Source organism: Camelus bactrianus, chromosome 9 (assembly GCF_048773025.1).
Source record: "Camelus bactrianus isolate YW-2024 breed Bactrian camel chromosome 9, ASM4877302v1, whole genome shotgun sequence".
NCBI lineage: Eukaryota > Metazoa > Chordata > Mammalia > Artiodactyla > Camelidae > Camelus > Camelus bactrianus.
The window spans coordinates 29,061,607-29,078,288 of NC_133547.1; the positions used below are offsets into that span (position 1 = coordinate 29,061,607).

General features: G+C 37.4%; 1 protein-coding gene across 4 annotated transcripts in view; it reads left to right on the forward strand.

Annotated features, from left to right (window-relative positions):
* The window catches only part of ABCD3 (ATP binding cassette subfamily D member 3), a 63,959-nt gene that overhangs the window by 1,375 nt on the left and 45,902 nt on the right, over positions 1-16,682 (forward strand). For 3 of the 4 annotated variants that reach the window (XM_074369996.1, XM_074369995.1, XM_074369998.1), the window contains exon 2: positions 15,516-15,552. In XM_074369996.1, the coding sequence (XP_074226097.1) occupies positions 15,516-15,552 (37 nt within the window). Of the gene's footprint in view, positions 1-14,800; positions 14,877-15,515; positions 15,553-16,682 lie in introns of those variants that run through there. The other variant, XM_074369997.1, reaches the window with a different exon arrangement.

The following is a 16,682-nucleotide window of genomic DNA, read 5'->3' on the forward strand; positions in this document are numbered from 1 at the left end:
CTTACTAACCTCCTGACTTCCTTAACTTATTGAAGTCTGGAGCGTTGGTCTTTCTTTTCCTTCCTAAATCTACTTAATGAAGTTGAAAGTGATATACATCTTGTCTGGACAATGCAGTACCTATTCACTTTTCTTCTATTCAGTTCACTTTTGAAATGATTTATTCTGGGAAATATAAACAAAATTTTCTATTAGATTGTATGCTTTGAGCTCCCACTTGCTAATGGAAGTTATTTGTTATCAAGGAATATGGCAATAGAAAACATTGAATGCTATAAAATAACCTTGAGTTACATTTTTCCCGAGACATGTTTCAGTCGTAGAGCAGGTGTTCTAGTATGAGGGAGACTTGAAGACAAACCTAACAGCTCTGGCTTGCGTTTTTGCTCTTTGTTTGTTTGTTTGTTTAAACTTTGCTTTGTTGGAGTATTATATACTTGTAGAAAAATACACTTAAGTGTAGAGCTTGAAGAATTTTCACAAATGGAACTCACCCATGTAATCATCACCTAGATCTCCACCCAGATAAGAACATTATTAACACCCCAGAAGCTCTCTTCAAGCCCCTTCCTGTCACAGCTAAAGTAGTTACTGATTAATAAGGCCATAGCTTATTAAGTAAGGGAAATTTTAAGCATAATCTGATGGGAAATAGTAGCAATAATAGCAAAACAGTATAGTGGAATCTCTTATTAAGCAATTTTTTGTGTTCATTATTATATAAAATACTTTAAAATCTCCTTTTGAGAAACTTTGTGAACTTTTTGGGGGGATTAAATTATGCAACAGTTAATTTACTGAATGAAAGATTGTTGTTAATCTTTTGCACTGACAGGAGTAAGGAAAAAATTAAATAGTTTGTGAGAGGGGAGTGCAAATTATGAGCAGATAAGCATGAAGTTTAAATCACTGAGATAAAATGATTGAATTATTTTAAAACCATTAAGAATGGTGTTGAGTCTATCTTTATAGGTAATATACTTCCAGAATCTTTTAGATATCTTTCAGTCACTGTCTTGGCATCGCACTTTGAAGATTAGAAAATTCTAACTGTATTTTACTGGTTTTCGGGGTATCTTTGCTAACAGAGCTAATTAATTTTACTGTCTAGTGCCTAATGAAGGAACCTGTGACTACTTGTGCTTTTTTCGTCTGTGCTATTAACAGTAGATTTGTTTTGGAGAATATTCCTTAGAATCAGATGGGCAATAAAACTAATAGAACTACTTTACAAGTTACAGTGTCATAAATTCCAGACATTGGGAGAAGGAGTAATTTAATGTTCTGAGTAATTTCTTAGTTTTGTTAATGCAGTCATTCTACCCAGTCAAATCATATGTTAGATTATATATATATGTACACATATATATATATATGAGTTTTTATATATATACATATGTTTGAATTTTTATTATGGAAAATTACACACATATTCAAAGTAAGCAGAATAATATAATGGACCCCCTGTACACTTTAAACAAGAAGTACCACCAACATTGTACCATTCTTGTTTCATCTGTAGTTCTTTGCTCCCTACCCCTTATTTTTACAGCTTTTTAGGTAAAATTTATATGTATTGAACTGTATGCATCATATACATTTTTTAAGTGGATACAATAGTGTAAATGTCCTTTTCATAAATTAGAACATTTTTATCTCCCCAGAAAGCTCCCTTGTTTCCATTCCCCATGACCACTGTACTCTTTTTCACCCTAGTTTTGCTTAATCATACATCTAATTTTGTTTATTACTTATGACAAACAGTGGAATCTTTTTACTTATGAATAAAGGAGACCGTGTATTCAGTTCAAAGGAAGTATCTGTTTCAGATTGTTTTATTACTGTGCTAGGTGCTGTGGGGTGGAGACAGGGGTGTGTGTTTGTGTGTGTGTATTACACATACATTCAGGAAATATTTGACATTTTTAGATGGGAATTTGTTAAAAATGTAAGATGATGGCTATGCAGTGTACAGGTAGTCATGCCGTAGAAATTCTGAGAATGAAGAGATTAATGTGTTTTAGAAAGAATTAGGGAAGGTTTTATGAAGGATGTTAGCTAAACCTAGAAAGGGGGTAGGAATGAATAACTGGAGCTAAATTGAATGTTAATAGCAGCCTTTATCAGATTTTGTAGCATTTTGTGAGAGGAGGAAGCTTGGTGGTGGTGCTGTTTCAGTCCATCTTCTGCTACCACTAGAGTTCTTTTTAAGAAACAGAAATACGAACGTGTTATTTCTTCATTAAAATCTTTCTGCTATTCTAAAACACAAAATTCTTAGTATGAGAGAATGGTGTTCACGATCTGGTCCTTCACCACTTCTCCTACTTGGCGGGCTGTATGGAGTTAAGTCTCTGAGTCGGACAGGCTCTGCCCGGCCGTTGCAGTCTGCTTGTGGTCACTGTCATCTCCACTTCTCCCCACCCTTTGATGCTTATTTTCCTTCAAGATTCAGTTCATTTAGCACTTTCTCTTAGATGTTTTCTGTCTTTTTCTGATCTCCAAACTGTTGTTACTTCCTCTGCTCTCATGCTGCTCTAAGCATTCCTCTACTCTGGTTACCACGCTATGTGGTCCTAGTTTATTTTCTTGGCTTCTGCTTGGGTCAGACTCTGAGTTTCTGGCGGGCATGAGCTGAGTCATCTTTAAATTCCTCGTTTGCACATGTTAAGGGATAGACATTCAGTAAGTATAGAGTGGCAGATGATGTAGGATAGTTGAAGGGTGATGGGCAGGCAATTAGAGACACCAGCATACATGAGTAGAGATGTTATCTTCGGAGAAGTGACAGTTGTGTACTTGAGATTGTAAAACACGTGCTGGGGGTTGGGAAATCAGTGGACCACTTTTAGAAGGCAGGGAAGGGACTGGTCTACATTGCCAAACTATTTTTTTCCTTTTTTTTTTTTTAATTGAAATATAGTCAGTTTACAATGTTGTGTCAATTTCTGGTGTACAGCATGGTGTTTCGGTCATACATATACATACATATATTCCTTTTTGATTCCTTTATATTCTTTTTCATTGTAGGTCACTGCAAGGTATTGAATATAGTTCCCTGTGCAATACAGTAGAAACTTGCTTATCTATTTTATATATAGTAATTATTATCTGCAAATCTCAAACTCCCCATTTATCCCTTCCTACTCCTTTTCCCCTTGGTGACCATAAGTTTGTTATCTATGTCTGTGAGTCTGTTTCTGTTTTGTAAATAAATTCATTTGTCTTTTTTTTTTTTTTTTTAGATTCCACTTGTAAGTGATATCATATGGTATTTTTCTTTCTCTTTCTAGCTTCACTTAAAATGACTATCTCCAGGTCCATCCATGTTGCTGCAAATGACATGATTTTATTCTTTTTTATGGCAGAGTAGTATTCCATTGTCTAAATATGCAGTCATCTGTCAGTCGATATCTAGGTTGTTTCCCTGTCTTGGCTATTGTGATAGCACCGCTCTGAAGATGGGGTGCATCTGTCCTTCTGAGTTAGAGTTCCCTCTGGATAGATGCCTAGGAGTGGGATTGTTAAGCTGTTTTATGATCTAAATAAATCAAATGAAGAACAAAAACAGAACAAAGCAGTTTCCTTTCCCTCCCCATGGATCCTTGCCAAAGTTCAGATTTCTCATGCTGGATTTCAGAGCCTTTCTTTATCTGGTCTCCCCTTACCTGGCTAACCTTACATGCCATTTCTTGCCAATGACTACTCTCTGTTACAAGTAGGCCAGTTTCTGACCTGCTCTTTGAACAGACTGCACTCATTCCTGGCTTTGGAGGCTTATTCATAATATTAGCCACACCTGGAATATCTCTCTCTCTGTCCTCTGTTCTTTAGCTCTTATCCTTTAAGAGTTAGGTCAGGGCCACCTTTTCCATGAAGTATTTTGAAGCAGCTCTTGATCTGAATGATGATCATCCCCCTTTAACCTCTGAACCGTGAACTTAGGTACTTTTCTTGTTTCATCTATTCACTGCCTGACTGGGTGTGATCTAGCTGTTCGCCGTCAGTGTAGCCTTGTCCACCAGCTTACGGAGTGGTCCTTCATCCTTTCCAAAGCCCCAGCTGATAGATGGTGGGCACACAGTTTCCTCCCCCAAATATTTCTGAGAAGTTTCAGGGAGCTGTGTTTCTCTCAGTCATGCCTAACTTTCCTTCTCTGTTTCTGCTCTATTTTAGATCCGACTTATATCTTGTCTCTTGAGCCTGTCATTTTGGTATCTGCCTTGATTCCTCTAAAGCATCAGTCACAAAGCAGGTGTTTGTGGTAGAGTTTTACTGAAAACGTGAGAGTAGTGACAGGGATTATTTGGTGGCAGTGAACAGCTTAAAATGGAGACATCCTTTTTTTTTTTTTTTTTTTTTTACAAGTTTCTTGGATATTCTCGCTGTTGGAGATTTGTTGGCTGTTTTTCGCTGAGCCTCAGCCCTGCGGCCTGTCGCTGGGTCTTCTCTCTACCCCTGGATGTTCTCACATCTTTAGATTCTACCCCCTGTACTCTCTCCCGCTGACCCCCCTACAGCTTTCCTGCGCACTGAATTCCGCTTTCCTTCCTGGGGTCTGCTCCTTTCAAAGCAAGCTCTGAAAGGGGTTGGCTTTACCTTCCTGTTTCATACGCTCACTGAATGTTCTGCGAATTACAAGCATGAGTCAGGTGAGGGGCTGGAAATTGAAGGAGACCCTTAGGATGAAATGTGTGTGGATGTTGAAGGGGCTGGCCTTATATGGATCCTCAGAGTAAAAACGAAACGCTTAAGCAATCATAGGTAAAGAAGGCCTTAAAGGATTTGCCAGGAAAAGCAGCTGTGTGCAGAAAGCAGCAGATGCTGGTTATTTTCTCAGAACTGTGTAGCTGTCTGTGGTCTGCTGGGGGAAACTGGGTGTAGACCGTGTAATTAATTATACTTCTCAGTTTTGGACACGTTAGCATCATTGGTCAGGCATTCCGCTTTAGGGCTTTTGCGATTGCTGTTCCCCTGCCTGGAATTCTCTTTCCCTGTGTAGCCCCGCTGTTTACTCCTTCCCATTTGTCAGTCTTTTAGCAGATACCTTCTCAGTGAGACTTTCCATTGCCACTCAATTTAAAATAGCATCTCCTACACACACACACTGCCCACTTTCTTGGCTTTACTTTTATCCTTAGCACTTAGCACTATCAATTGCATTATTTAGTTTATATACTAACTTTTTTATTGTATGTCTCTGCTGCTAGGATGTAAGTTCCATGAGGGCAGGAAATTTTTGTCTGTTTTGTTCATTGTCAAGCTCCAGTGGCTAGAGCTGGGGCTGGCAAATAGTAGGAACTCAAAAATGTTCGTTGAATGACTCCAACTCTGTGATGCTCATTTCTTAGGGATGTGGTTACTGTTATTTTAAGTAACAATTTTTTTCTTGCTGCAAATGTAAATGTCTCCTTAAGTATATTATGAGCTCTTTAGGAGCTGGGTCCCTTTTATGTGCATGGATAAACCAAATCTTACAAATTTATAAAAATGGGTATCATTTTATAACCTGCTTTTGACAGTTAACAATAGAGTGGAAACATTAGAGACAGTTTTTAAAAATTAAAAGTTATCCATAATGTCATCACCATAACACACATACTGTTTTATTTTTATTACCTTTTATTATTTATGTGCATATATTTTTACATAGTTATGTAATGTTTTGCTATTTTCATTTAAGTATAGACACCTTTCCTGTGTTTCTACATGAACTTCATTACTGTATTAAAAAAAAGATAAATACTTCTTTGTGTGACTGTATCATAATTTATTTTACCCTTACATATTGAGTATCTTGATTGCTTCTGCATTTTTTGTAGATAATACTGTTTATTGTTGTGAGTGAACATCTCTGTCTCCGCTGAATTATTTCATTGGAATAAATTGCCAGAAATAGGGTTAATGAAGGAAGGTTATGAGTGTTCCTTAGTGTTTGTGGAAAATGTATGAACATTCTGGAGCTACAGAAATTCCATACTTTACTTTTTGTAATTTGTTCCATAGAATACTATGAATGAGTGATGATTTAATCCTCTAATTACCATTAAGGAGTGTTTGAATTGGGGGGGCTACTTTAGAGGTGTAAAATGATGTTACAGGATTATTTTAATTTGAAAGAATGCATATTTTTATATGCAGCAACTTATCTTTATTATGGCTGCACTTGGTATAGGATAAAACATGGTCTTCGGAGTTAGATATGGATTCAGGGTTTTATTCAGCTGTTTGCTACATCTGTGATCTTGGTCAATTTACTCAACCTCTTTAAGCCTCAGTTTTCTCATCTGTAGAGCAGGGATAATAGTATTTACTTAACGCACTAGTTGTGAGGATTAGATGAGAAAGCATTCTAACTCAGCCGCTGGAACAAAGCTCAGTAAATAAAAGACTGCTTTAGCTCTCCCTGTGCTTGCTACAGGACAGCAAAACATCCCACTGTTAGGTTCGCAGAAGCTCTTGAGTCTTCCTAAAAATTTCCTCAAATATGCCATGAAAATCTCCCTGAAGAAACCTTTTGCGTTGGTAGAACCAGAGTTGGACAGTTGGACAGTATTTAAGTGGCTTTTACGTGGCGTGGTTTCAGGCCTCTGTGTTTTTTTGGTTGCTGCTCCTTGACTACGGTCCTCTTTATTTCTCCACCCCTTTAAGAGGAGATTTGACTGACAGAGTGAAATGGACTGTTACCTGCTTTGTGAATCCAGAGCTTTTGTTACAATGGGTGAGGTTACATTCCTTTTCTTGACAGTTGTTATTCTTCAGGCATATGTAGCTTACATGGTTGTTTTCCCTTACTTCCCCCTTCTCAGTGTGTTGTGTTTGATTTTTTTAAAAACCTGGATGTGGATCTTTGCACTTATTTTTGTTTGGGCACATCACTTCCTCCTAAATTTTTTTGCATCCTGCACATTTAATTAGTGTTCCTTCTGCATATTTTGTCAATAAATGAGGTTCCTGGAGAGGACTAAGCACAGAACAATGTATTTGTATTTCTTTTAAATGATACCCTTTGGGTGTTGTATTGGTTCTCACTTTTAACTTGTCTGTTGCTTTTCACACCTGTCCTTGTGACAATGACCAGCACTCTGACAGCAGCGCTAGGCACCCATCCACACTGGGCCAGTCAGTCCTTCCTCCTTTGTGATGTTTCTGCTGGAGCCAGTGGGGAAGAGTCTTTCTTTTCTAGTCATGGAGCTAATGAGACAAGACCCTAGAGCTGTATGTGGCATCCATCTCTTTTACATGGAAAAGGTGGAGAACCCCTGATTTGTTCCGTCATCAAATGCTTTGTAGCATAATAAACTAAGATTACAGAATTTTCATGACCCCTTCAGAGACAGGAATGAGTTTGGTCTGACATGACTTTTTGGTGAACTCATGCTTGCTCTTAGAATTTACCACTTTCTTCTAAGTACCTATGCCATCTTATTCACTTACATAAGTAATTCTTAATTTTTTCCCCCCAGGATTTCAACGTCAGACTCATCCAAGACCTGATGAATATCATCACCTTCTAATCTGTTGCAATAAAATACACACTAGAATTATGAGGAAGAAAGATAGGTGCTCTTTGTAATTTTCTTTAGAATTACATATGCCAAATTAAATTTTATGCAAAATGAGTACTATATTTCTCTATTGTTATTTTTTTGGAATTATTTTTACAGAATGTTAGAGTTGTTTAAAAATGACATTTGTAGTCATTTCTCTTAAAAAAAATAGGCATCGGGCCCTTGCTTAAGAATATGGCTTTTCTCAAAACATCCTTTTTATGAGGAAATCACTTTTGTTTTAGGCATCTCTGTCGAGAATATAGCCTTTCATAAATGTGAAGGTAAAACACTCTGGATGACTGGCGGTTGTGCTCTTCAGTGGGAACCACTATGCACATTAAGATAAGCTTGAAGCCTTGTTAGGTAGAACTGGTGAGCATGCTACAGGTGCTTTTGTTTGTTTTTTAAAACGTACATTTGTTGTCCTTTGGCTAGATTAGCAGTCCTGGATTAATGCAATTAAATTAATAAAGTATAAAATCGAAAATAAAGCTCACCAAGGCGTTCATCTAATTTGATGTCTGTGAATAGGTGTAAGCAACTCGCACACTGCCACAATGGTATTGTAACAGTAGACATAATTGTAGGTTGTATGACTTACTCTATGCTTAAGAAGTTACCTGTTGGCATTAAAAATAAATGTACTATGTGGAATGAGGCAACTTCTCTAGGTAAATAATAATTTAGTCATTTAATCAGCATGCTGTGTCTGTGTCACTGCATGTCACTATTTAAAACATTTGTACACTTTCATAAACTTATGAAGTAAGCAACGTGAGACATGGTATCTTGTTGGAAGGAAAAGGTATGGTCCTATAAATTTATCTTTAGTGAGTAGGACTAGACCTAAAAAATTGTTTTATAATTAAATACTGTTTCCATGCTTTATAGTTTTACAAAGTAAATATTTTTGCAGTATCAAAATAAATACACACTTTGGAAAATTTGAATAGTAGAAAAAAAGAAGAGACTAAACACCTGTAATGATTATTGTCATATTTCATTGATTCCAAGATGCACTTTTTCATATGTAAATATGCTTTTTCATATTTCATCTTCTCTGAAATTAGGGTGCAATTTACAACCGGTGCATCTTAGCTTTGATTAGTATGGTATTAGCATATTGCTGCATTTCCTTTTTACTATGCGTGCTTTTAACTTACTTGTAAAAATGCTTCATAGTAATTTGCATCAAACTCAATCTTCTGACTTCCAATTCAGTATTATTTGAATTTATGTTTCTTTCTTCATTACATCTTGGAGGTGAACTTAAGTTATAGCAAAAGGAGAAATTGAAGTAAATTCAGATCTTTTCCTCATTCCAGAACTAGGACTGGAGGGAGTAGGTTGGCGTGGGAATCAATGAACCACTCAAAGAAAGGAACGCAAAGATCATGCACTAACTTAGAGAACATTGCGTTCCTGCTATGTGTCAGGCTGGGTTTGTAGAGGTGAGAGGTCCTGTTCTCAAGGTAGGGGTGTTGTACAAGTCTGTACCTTCATTCAGCATTTAGTGCTCGGTGCTGAGGACACGCAGTAGTGAATGAGAGAGGTCTGTTTCCTAGGTGGATCCTGTGGCGGGAGAAGACAGAACCTATTTCATTCTAGCTTTGTATTGGGCACTTGGAAAGATTAAAAATTGAATTAGACAGGATTTCTGCTGTTAAACTCACAGGCTGTTGAGAGAATCCTGTCTCTTAACATTTCACATCAAATTTCTAGTTAAAAAAAAAAACCTCCTGGTATATTTTATTTAAAATATTATTCTCCATTTACCTGTGAATACAGTTTTGTTGCATTAGGAAATTAGATTTAAGGTGTTTTCAATTATAATATTCATTTGCTTCTCCCCTCCCCTTGCAATAATGCCCAAGATGTGTTATTTAGTAAAGGAATAGGGGTGGGGAGAAAGCAAGTGTAGGACAGAATCAATGAAAGGATCTCATTTTTTTTATGTGTTTGATAATTTCCATTTTATTGAATGAGTGAATATATTTCTCTATGTATTTAATCACTGGCTCAACAAATAGCTACTTTCCCTCGCTTTATTGAAGAAAGGAAGTGTAGGAGGAAATACAACATGTATCTGGTACATTCTGTTGACTGCTTGTTGTGTGTCACTAGGCTAGGCATTGAGATACCGAAGTGGTGAACATTACTTCTAACCCTAGTGTTGTGGAAATAGAAATACACGGAAAGTTTGCACGAGTCTAGTCTATGACTAGGCCTGTGGTAGACGCATACCTTGGCAGCAGCACTGAGCTGGGGATGTCTATTTACCTGTTCTGGGTGTTACCTGGGGGGGGCTTCGTATCTGTGCCTGATCTGAAGAGAAAAGGGGTAAAAGGCGTTCTAGGTGGGGAAGCAGCCAGAGCAGAGATGGGGCACTGGTGGAGTTCTGATTTGAGAACAAGGGGCTGCAGAGACTGGAGGGACTGGTTGCGTTACTAGTAGGTATTTGAGAACTTAGTATAGGCATGGTTTTAACTATTTTGCCTTTATTCCTCACAACAGTCTTTTGAGATAGTTGTTTTTTTTTTTTAAATCTTCATTTTATCAGTGAGTAATCTGAAAGATACAAATGATACCTGATTATAAGAGTTCTTAACTTTGAATTAGCCATGTGGAAGCTGCAAGAGAGAATAAAGTATTTTTATCCAATCCTTCAGATGGACTTAACCAAGCGCCCGCCGCGTAGGAAGTCAAACTCTTGACAGCAGGTGTTTGCAGCAAAGTAAGGGTTTATTGCAGGGCACTAAGCAAGGGAGTGGGAGACGAGCCACAGCAGGTTTAGTCATCTGACTCTGGTTGATTAGTTCAGTTAGCCAGAAGTCAGAGGGGACCAGAATGGGGATAAAGTTTTGGATGGAGAGATTCATCATAAACTCAGTTTCAGATTCAAAAGAATAGCCAAAAATCGTGCAAGGGTTAAAAAAAAAAATCTTATGTTAAATTCAAAGTGAAATTAATTATTAAAATTTTATTGTAGTATGTTAATATTAAAACATTATAGTCATAGTGAGATACTCTTAAGGTTTTAAAAAAACTTTTTATTGTATATTATACAACAAATATAGAAAACTGCACAAAACACATATATAAATTAATGTCTTTTTTGGTAACTACCACCCAGGTCGAGAAATGTATTTGCCATCCACCCTGAAGCCTCCCACATGCCCCTTCCAATCACAGCCTTTCCCTCTGCCACCCTGACCTAGATAGCAGTTGAATCTTTGCACGTCTTTATAATTTTATCACCCAAATGTGCGCTCCGGAGCACTATCATTTAGTTGTATTTGTGTTTTTCTCGTTCAAGTATCTTTTAACCTGCATGTCTTCATGCCATTTCTCTTTCCCCTTTCTTTGTTATGGTTTATTTGTTGAAGCAATCCAGTGTTTTGACTGATACAGATTCTGTAATCTGGATTATGCCAGTTTCATAATTTTTCCTTCGTATTCTGTGTTTCCTGCAAATTGGCAGTCAGATCTAAAAGCTTGATCAAATTTAGATTTTGTTTTGTTTTTTGGACAGGAGCACTTCCTAGTTATCGATGTCCTGTACTCTCTCTCCTAAGGGGTGTAATGTCTGGCTGGCTCTCTTTTTTTGATTTGAGCAGCCACTGATACGTGATGCCTCAATCAGTGAGTTTATTAGGGCTTGCAAAATGGGGATATTTGAATTCTGTTACTACTCCATGTAGAGGGTGGAATGCTTCCATAAAGAGAAACTTTTCTTCGTCTACTGTTTGATTACCCAGTGGTACAGTTCAGTTAGGAAAGGCAAGGTAAGTATTTGCTTCTTTATTTATCAGGTTTTAAAATAATACATTAGTTCCTTGTTATTTCCTGAAGGTGGGCAATGAGTTCTTCCTAAGCGTCGTTATGAACCTGTTGATTCAATACTTGTAAATAAATGTTCATGCTCTTGTATAGATGCTTTGGAGGAACCTTACTTTATAAATGCCGTGAATCTTACAAACGCATGAAATGTGCCTTAGTGATCACCTCTTGCATTTGCATTATATCTGTTTAAATGTAGAATCAGCTTGTTGAGGTTTTGAGGAGGGTTTTATCTAACCCTCATAGATCAATTTCTGATACTGGTTATATTGCCCTCTCTTTTTTTTGATCAGTCTTGCCCTGAGTTTTTAAATGTGTTCTTTTTCTTTAAAGTCTGACTTTTAGTTTTGCTTTACCTCTATTGAGTGTCTTTTATTTCATCATTTTTTGCTTTTATCTGTATTCTTTTATTCTTTATAATTTCTTCAGTTAATTTTGTTCTTTTTCTAATGTTCAGATAATGAATTTTCAGCCTTCTTTTTTAATGTGTGCGTTTAAGGTTAGAAGGTCCTCTAAGCACTGCTTTGGTTGCATCCCACAGGGTTTTGATAGGTAAACTGTTACTTTGTAAACATACCATTGGATATGTATATCATTCATTTCAAATTTTTAAAATTTCTTTGACCTGTGACATTTCACAAGTGAATTTATTTATGTCAGTTACCTATTGTTGTATGACAGACCACTCCAAGTCTTAATGGCTTAAAACAGTTTTTTTTTTTTCCCCTTAATTCTGTGGGTTGCTGGTTAGTTCCTCTGCTGCTTTTGTCTGGGTTCACTTGTTAGGCTGCTTTCAGCCAGAGGGTTGGCTGGGAAGTTCACATCTGATGGTTGGTGCTGGCTGGTGGCTGGGGGGCCTTGGTTCTCATCTAAATGACTTTATATCATTTGGTAGGCCAGACTAGTTCCTCACATGGTAATTGCAGGTCAGCATTGCAAGAAGCTAAGGTGAAAGCAGAAAGGCTTCCACCATATTCTGTTGGCTAGAGCAAGACACAAGCCTGGCCCACATTCAAGGATGGGAAAAAAGATTCCTCCTTTTTAGGGATTTGTCTCAATATTTAATTTACCACAGTTTACAAACATTTGGAAATTTTTCTTGTGTTTTTCTTTTGCTGTTGATAACCAGCATAAATGCTTTGTGGTTGAAAATTAGAATTTGGAGAACTTCTGTGCAGCCATGAGCTTGATAGCTCCCCAGTGCTTGAGAACTTTCTGATAAGATTGGTCAACAATATTAACAAATATAATTTTTTAAAAATATTGTCTAATACATTTGGAAGGTCTGCTTTATAACTCAGTGAACCAGTATTTTCCAAATGACTAATGCATGACCTTAGAAAATTTTGAATGGGTAGAAAGAGCCATTGAAGATGTAGTGCAGACCAGTGAGTTCTGTTGTATCAGAGTGTAAGTGTATTGCTATGATTTCAGACTGCATTATATCTTGCAACACCGCAGGAGAGTATCCACAGTTATTGGAATACTCCTGTTTAACAAGTATCTATCTGTATTGAGTAGGGAGGAAAAAATGCAGACTCAGATATGAGAATTCATTTGTCTTCTACGGAGCCAGACATAAAGAAGATTTGCCAAAATATGAAACAATGCCACTTTTCTTACTAAGCGGTTTTGTTTGGGAAAATATAGGTGTTTTTGCAAAAATTTTATTTAATGTGTAATGTGTTTATCTTTAAGTGAGTAAATATTTTAAAAATTTCTAAGGTTGAAATTCCATATGATAAATACCCATATAACAAAAATAAAAGTTTTGAGGATCCTGAGACCACAAGGTTGAGAAACACTGATCAAGAATAGTTCCTAGCATATAGAAGGCAGCTGTGTACATCTGAGTGATTCTTGACCGCGTCACTTTTATAATTTACCTGGCTTTTCAGTAGCAGATGTGTTTGATAGTGTATCTTTTCTGTGTGTCTTTCTTCTACACTTTAGCAACCGACTTGTTTTTCTGTATCTTACCCTGGTCCTGTGATTCTCTTTTCCTTGCCTCTGCCCAGGCAGGGCTGTTGGGCAAGGCAGTGGAAGGACTGATATGAACTTCTGTCATTTTGTAAAGTGTGCTGATTTATTGAGCGAGAAGAATATAGATGAGCAGCTCCTGACTGAACCGGACACCGATACTGGTATAGTAGACTGGCTGTATGAGTGATCGTGATTCACATAGTCACAAAATTAGATTTAAAAATAACTCCAGTTGGTTAAACCCTGAAATATAACAAGACAACTGATAGTCAATGATTGTTGTAGATATTACAGATACCTTGCCATTTAGTGTGCATGTCGGTAATATATTTCGAACACAAAAACTTTTATTTTAATGGATTTAGTGGATAAATAGTTTTTTTTCAGTAGTAGAACACACAGAAGACATGTCTGTTGTAGAGCCTTTTTAGTTTCATAGGATAATTTATTAAGAAAAGGAAGATACTGAATTTTTGGTAGACTTGAATCTGTCTACTAGTAGATCTTGTATTTGAAAGTAAATTAACTTCTTTCCAATCTTTAGCATGACATTTCAAGTGAAAAAAATGTAAGCTGTTAAATAGGATTCTAGTATACTACTCTAATTTATCTTAATCTGTGTGAGTTATGTAGCTGGAATCTTCAAAACTGAGGAAACGTTAAAGAATTCTTCAAAAAGAGGAATTTAGAAAGCCTTATAAAAGAGGCTCATAATTAACTGTGCATGCTTGAACGTGTATATGGAAGGCATTTTCTGAAACAGTCTTGCCATCTCATGAAAATTTAAAATGAGATAATCCTGTAATACAGCTGAACTTAGAATCAACAATAACCCCAAGCACTTTAAAAATGATAGCGCCTACCAAAGCGTAGTTTGCCTTTCTAGCCTTATTGAATGACCTGGTGTCTTATTACTGAAAATGTTCATTCTGCAGAGTTTTTGGAGCTCCACTAGGTGTTGAACATAGGGGGCTGGCTGATACATGAGCCCTGCGCTGGCCAGGGAGATGTGCTCCCCACATTGCCTTCAAAGAAGGGCTTACTGTCCAGCTGTGAGGAATGCAGATCATCAGGTAACCCCTTCTGCACACATCTTAGGGTCCCCCTTAGCTGCAGAGCCATCTTCCCCCCAGGTCATGACTTCCCTGGAGCAGCATGCGTTTGCATACTGTGCTGGAAGGAGGTTTAAAGACTTGACCATTTCAGCTCATGACAGAGCGCTCCGATGGACAGACAGTACTTGCTGTAGGGCTCCCTGCCCAGCTGGCTGAAATTTTGTTGGGCCTACATCACAGCTTGAGTTCTGCCCAAACTTTCTTTTGTCACCTTCCTTTCACAGACATTGATCTCTAATGAACACTTTGTACTCCAAACACCACCTCACCTCTTCTTTGGAGAGCCAACCTGCAGTAACTCTGATCTCATGGAACTACCTTACTGGGAGGAGAGAGAGATTTAGAATGTGATCAATGTTATGCAGAAGCATGGCGTGCTAGGATGGTGTGTATGAAAAGAACCCAAGCCTGATATTACAGGGTTTAGGGAGAGAGTCTGGGTTAGTAGTCAGACCCGGCTTCAAGTGCCAGAGTAACCTTGGGGCTGCTGCTGACTCTTCCAAGGCAGTGTTTTCGTTTGTAACAGGGAAAGGACACATGATCTCTCCTGTAGGCAGTTAACCTAGGATTGCCCACATGGCTAGGAGAAGATTTCTAGCAGCAGGAGAGAGGGCCCAGGGCATAAACATCTTTCAAGCCCTTGCTTGTGTCAATTTGCTGATGTTCTGTTGGTCAGAGCCATTCACATTGCCATGCCTTAATTCAAAGATAGAAAAACAGACTCCACATTTCCATGGGAGAATTTGTAAAATAAGTGTGTATGTGTTTTTTTTTTTTTAAATTACCAACATAATACCTGATGCATGATTGTAGTAGTTAACACGTACTGAGCACTTCCTGTGAATTATAGTTAGTAAGAGGCAGCTGGACTATTGCATTTAACATAGTCTATCTCAGGCTGACATGTAAAAGAAGAAACTCATTTGGAGAATTTGATATATTCTTTTGATATCTTAAAATAATTTTTATGATGGGAACAGTTTGCAAGTAAAGCTCTCTCGCTCTTTTTTCTTTTTCTTTGCAGTAAGAAGAATGGAAAGCCACCATTACAGAACAATGAGGTAAAATTTTAAAGCATCTACTCTTTGGGATTTCATGCTTTTGTTTCATTTATTTCATTACATGTTTTTGCATTAGGATAAGATCATGGATTTTTAGAATTAAAGGGGAACTTAAATATCACCTCCAATCTGCTACGTATTATAGAAATTCTTCCTAAAATACGAATCTGTGTAAGGTGACTTCTGGTATTTACGTGAACTGGTTCATTTGATGGCAAGTGGGAGTGCCCGGGAGGCAGCCGTGTGTCGTAGTTCCAGCCCATGACAAGATTCACCGTCCCGTGTAGCCTCTTAACAACTGACTCTGTTTTGTCTTTTGTAGAAACAGGACAGGTTTACTCTGTTTCCTCTAACAGACTCTTGTATTTTTTTAAGATAGTTGCATTTTCTGAGTCCTTCTCTCCCACACCAAACAACCCTAATCCCGCTAAGTATCTCTCACGTGACATGGCTTCTGACAGTTCTTCAGTACATAGTGCGCCCTCCTCTGGGTCTGTACCAGGTAGTTCTCTGTACATTATGCTTAGAATAGAGCGTGCTTGTCCAGATATGACTTGCCTAATGTGGAATGCCTCGGCACTGTTACATCTCTTGATATGAGTATCATATTGCTAAAATTCAGCCTCAAATTGCTTTTACTTCTTTAGTCATAACTGCTTTACATTAAGTGGAGTTTATGGTCAATTATAACCTTCAGGTACCTTTCTGGTGAACATCTCTGTTGACAGATTTCCTACATCTGTATTTTATCAGTTGATTTCTTTATTTCTTTTTTAAATAACAACTTTATTGAGATATAATTCATACATAAATAAAATCCATCTGTTTAAGTATACAATTCACTGGTTTTAGTATGTTCACAGAGTTGTACAGCCATTACCACTATCTAATTATAGAAAATTTTCATTTCCCTAGAATGAAATTCCATACCCATTAGCAGTCATTCCTCATTACCCTCTCCTCCTGGCCCCTGGTAACCCCGATCTACTTTCTGTCTCTATTGATTTGCCTGTTTTGGGCATTTCTTAGAAATAAAATATGTAGCCTTTTGTGACTGGCTTCTTTCACTTAATATGATGTTTTCAAGTTTTGTCTGTGTTGTTGAGTGTATCAGTGTTTTATTCCTTTTT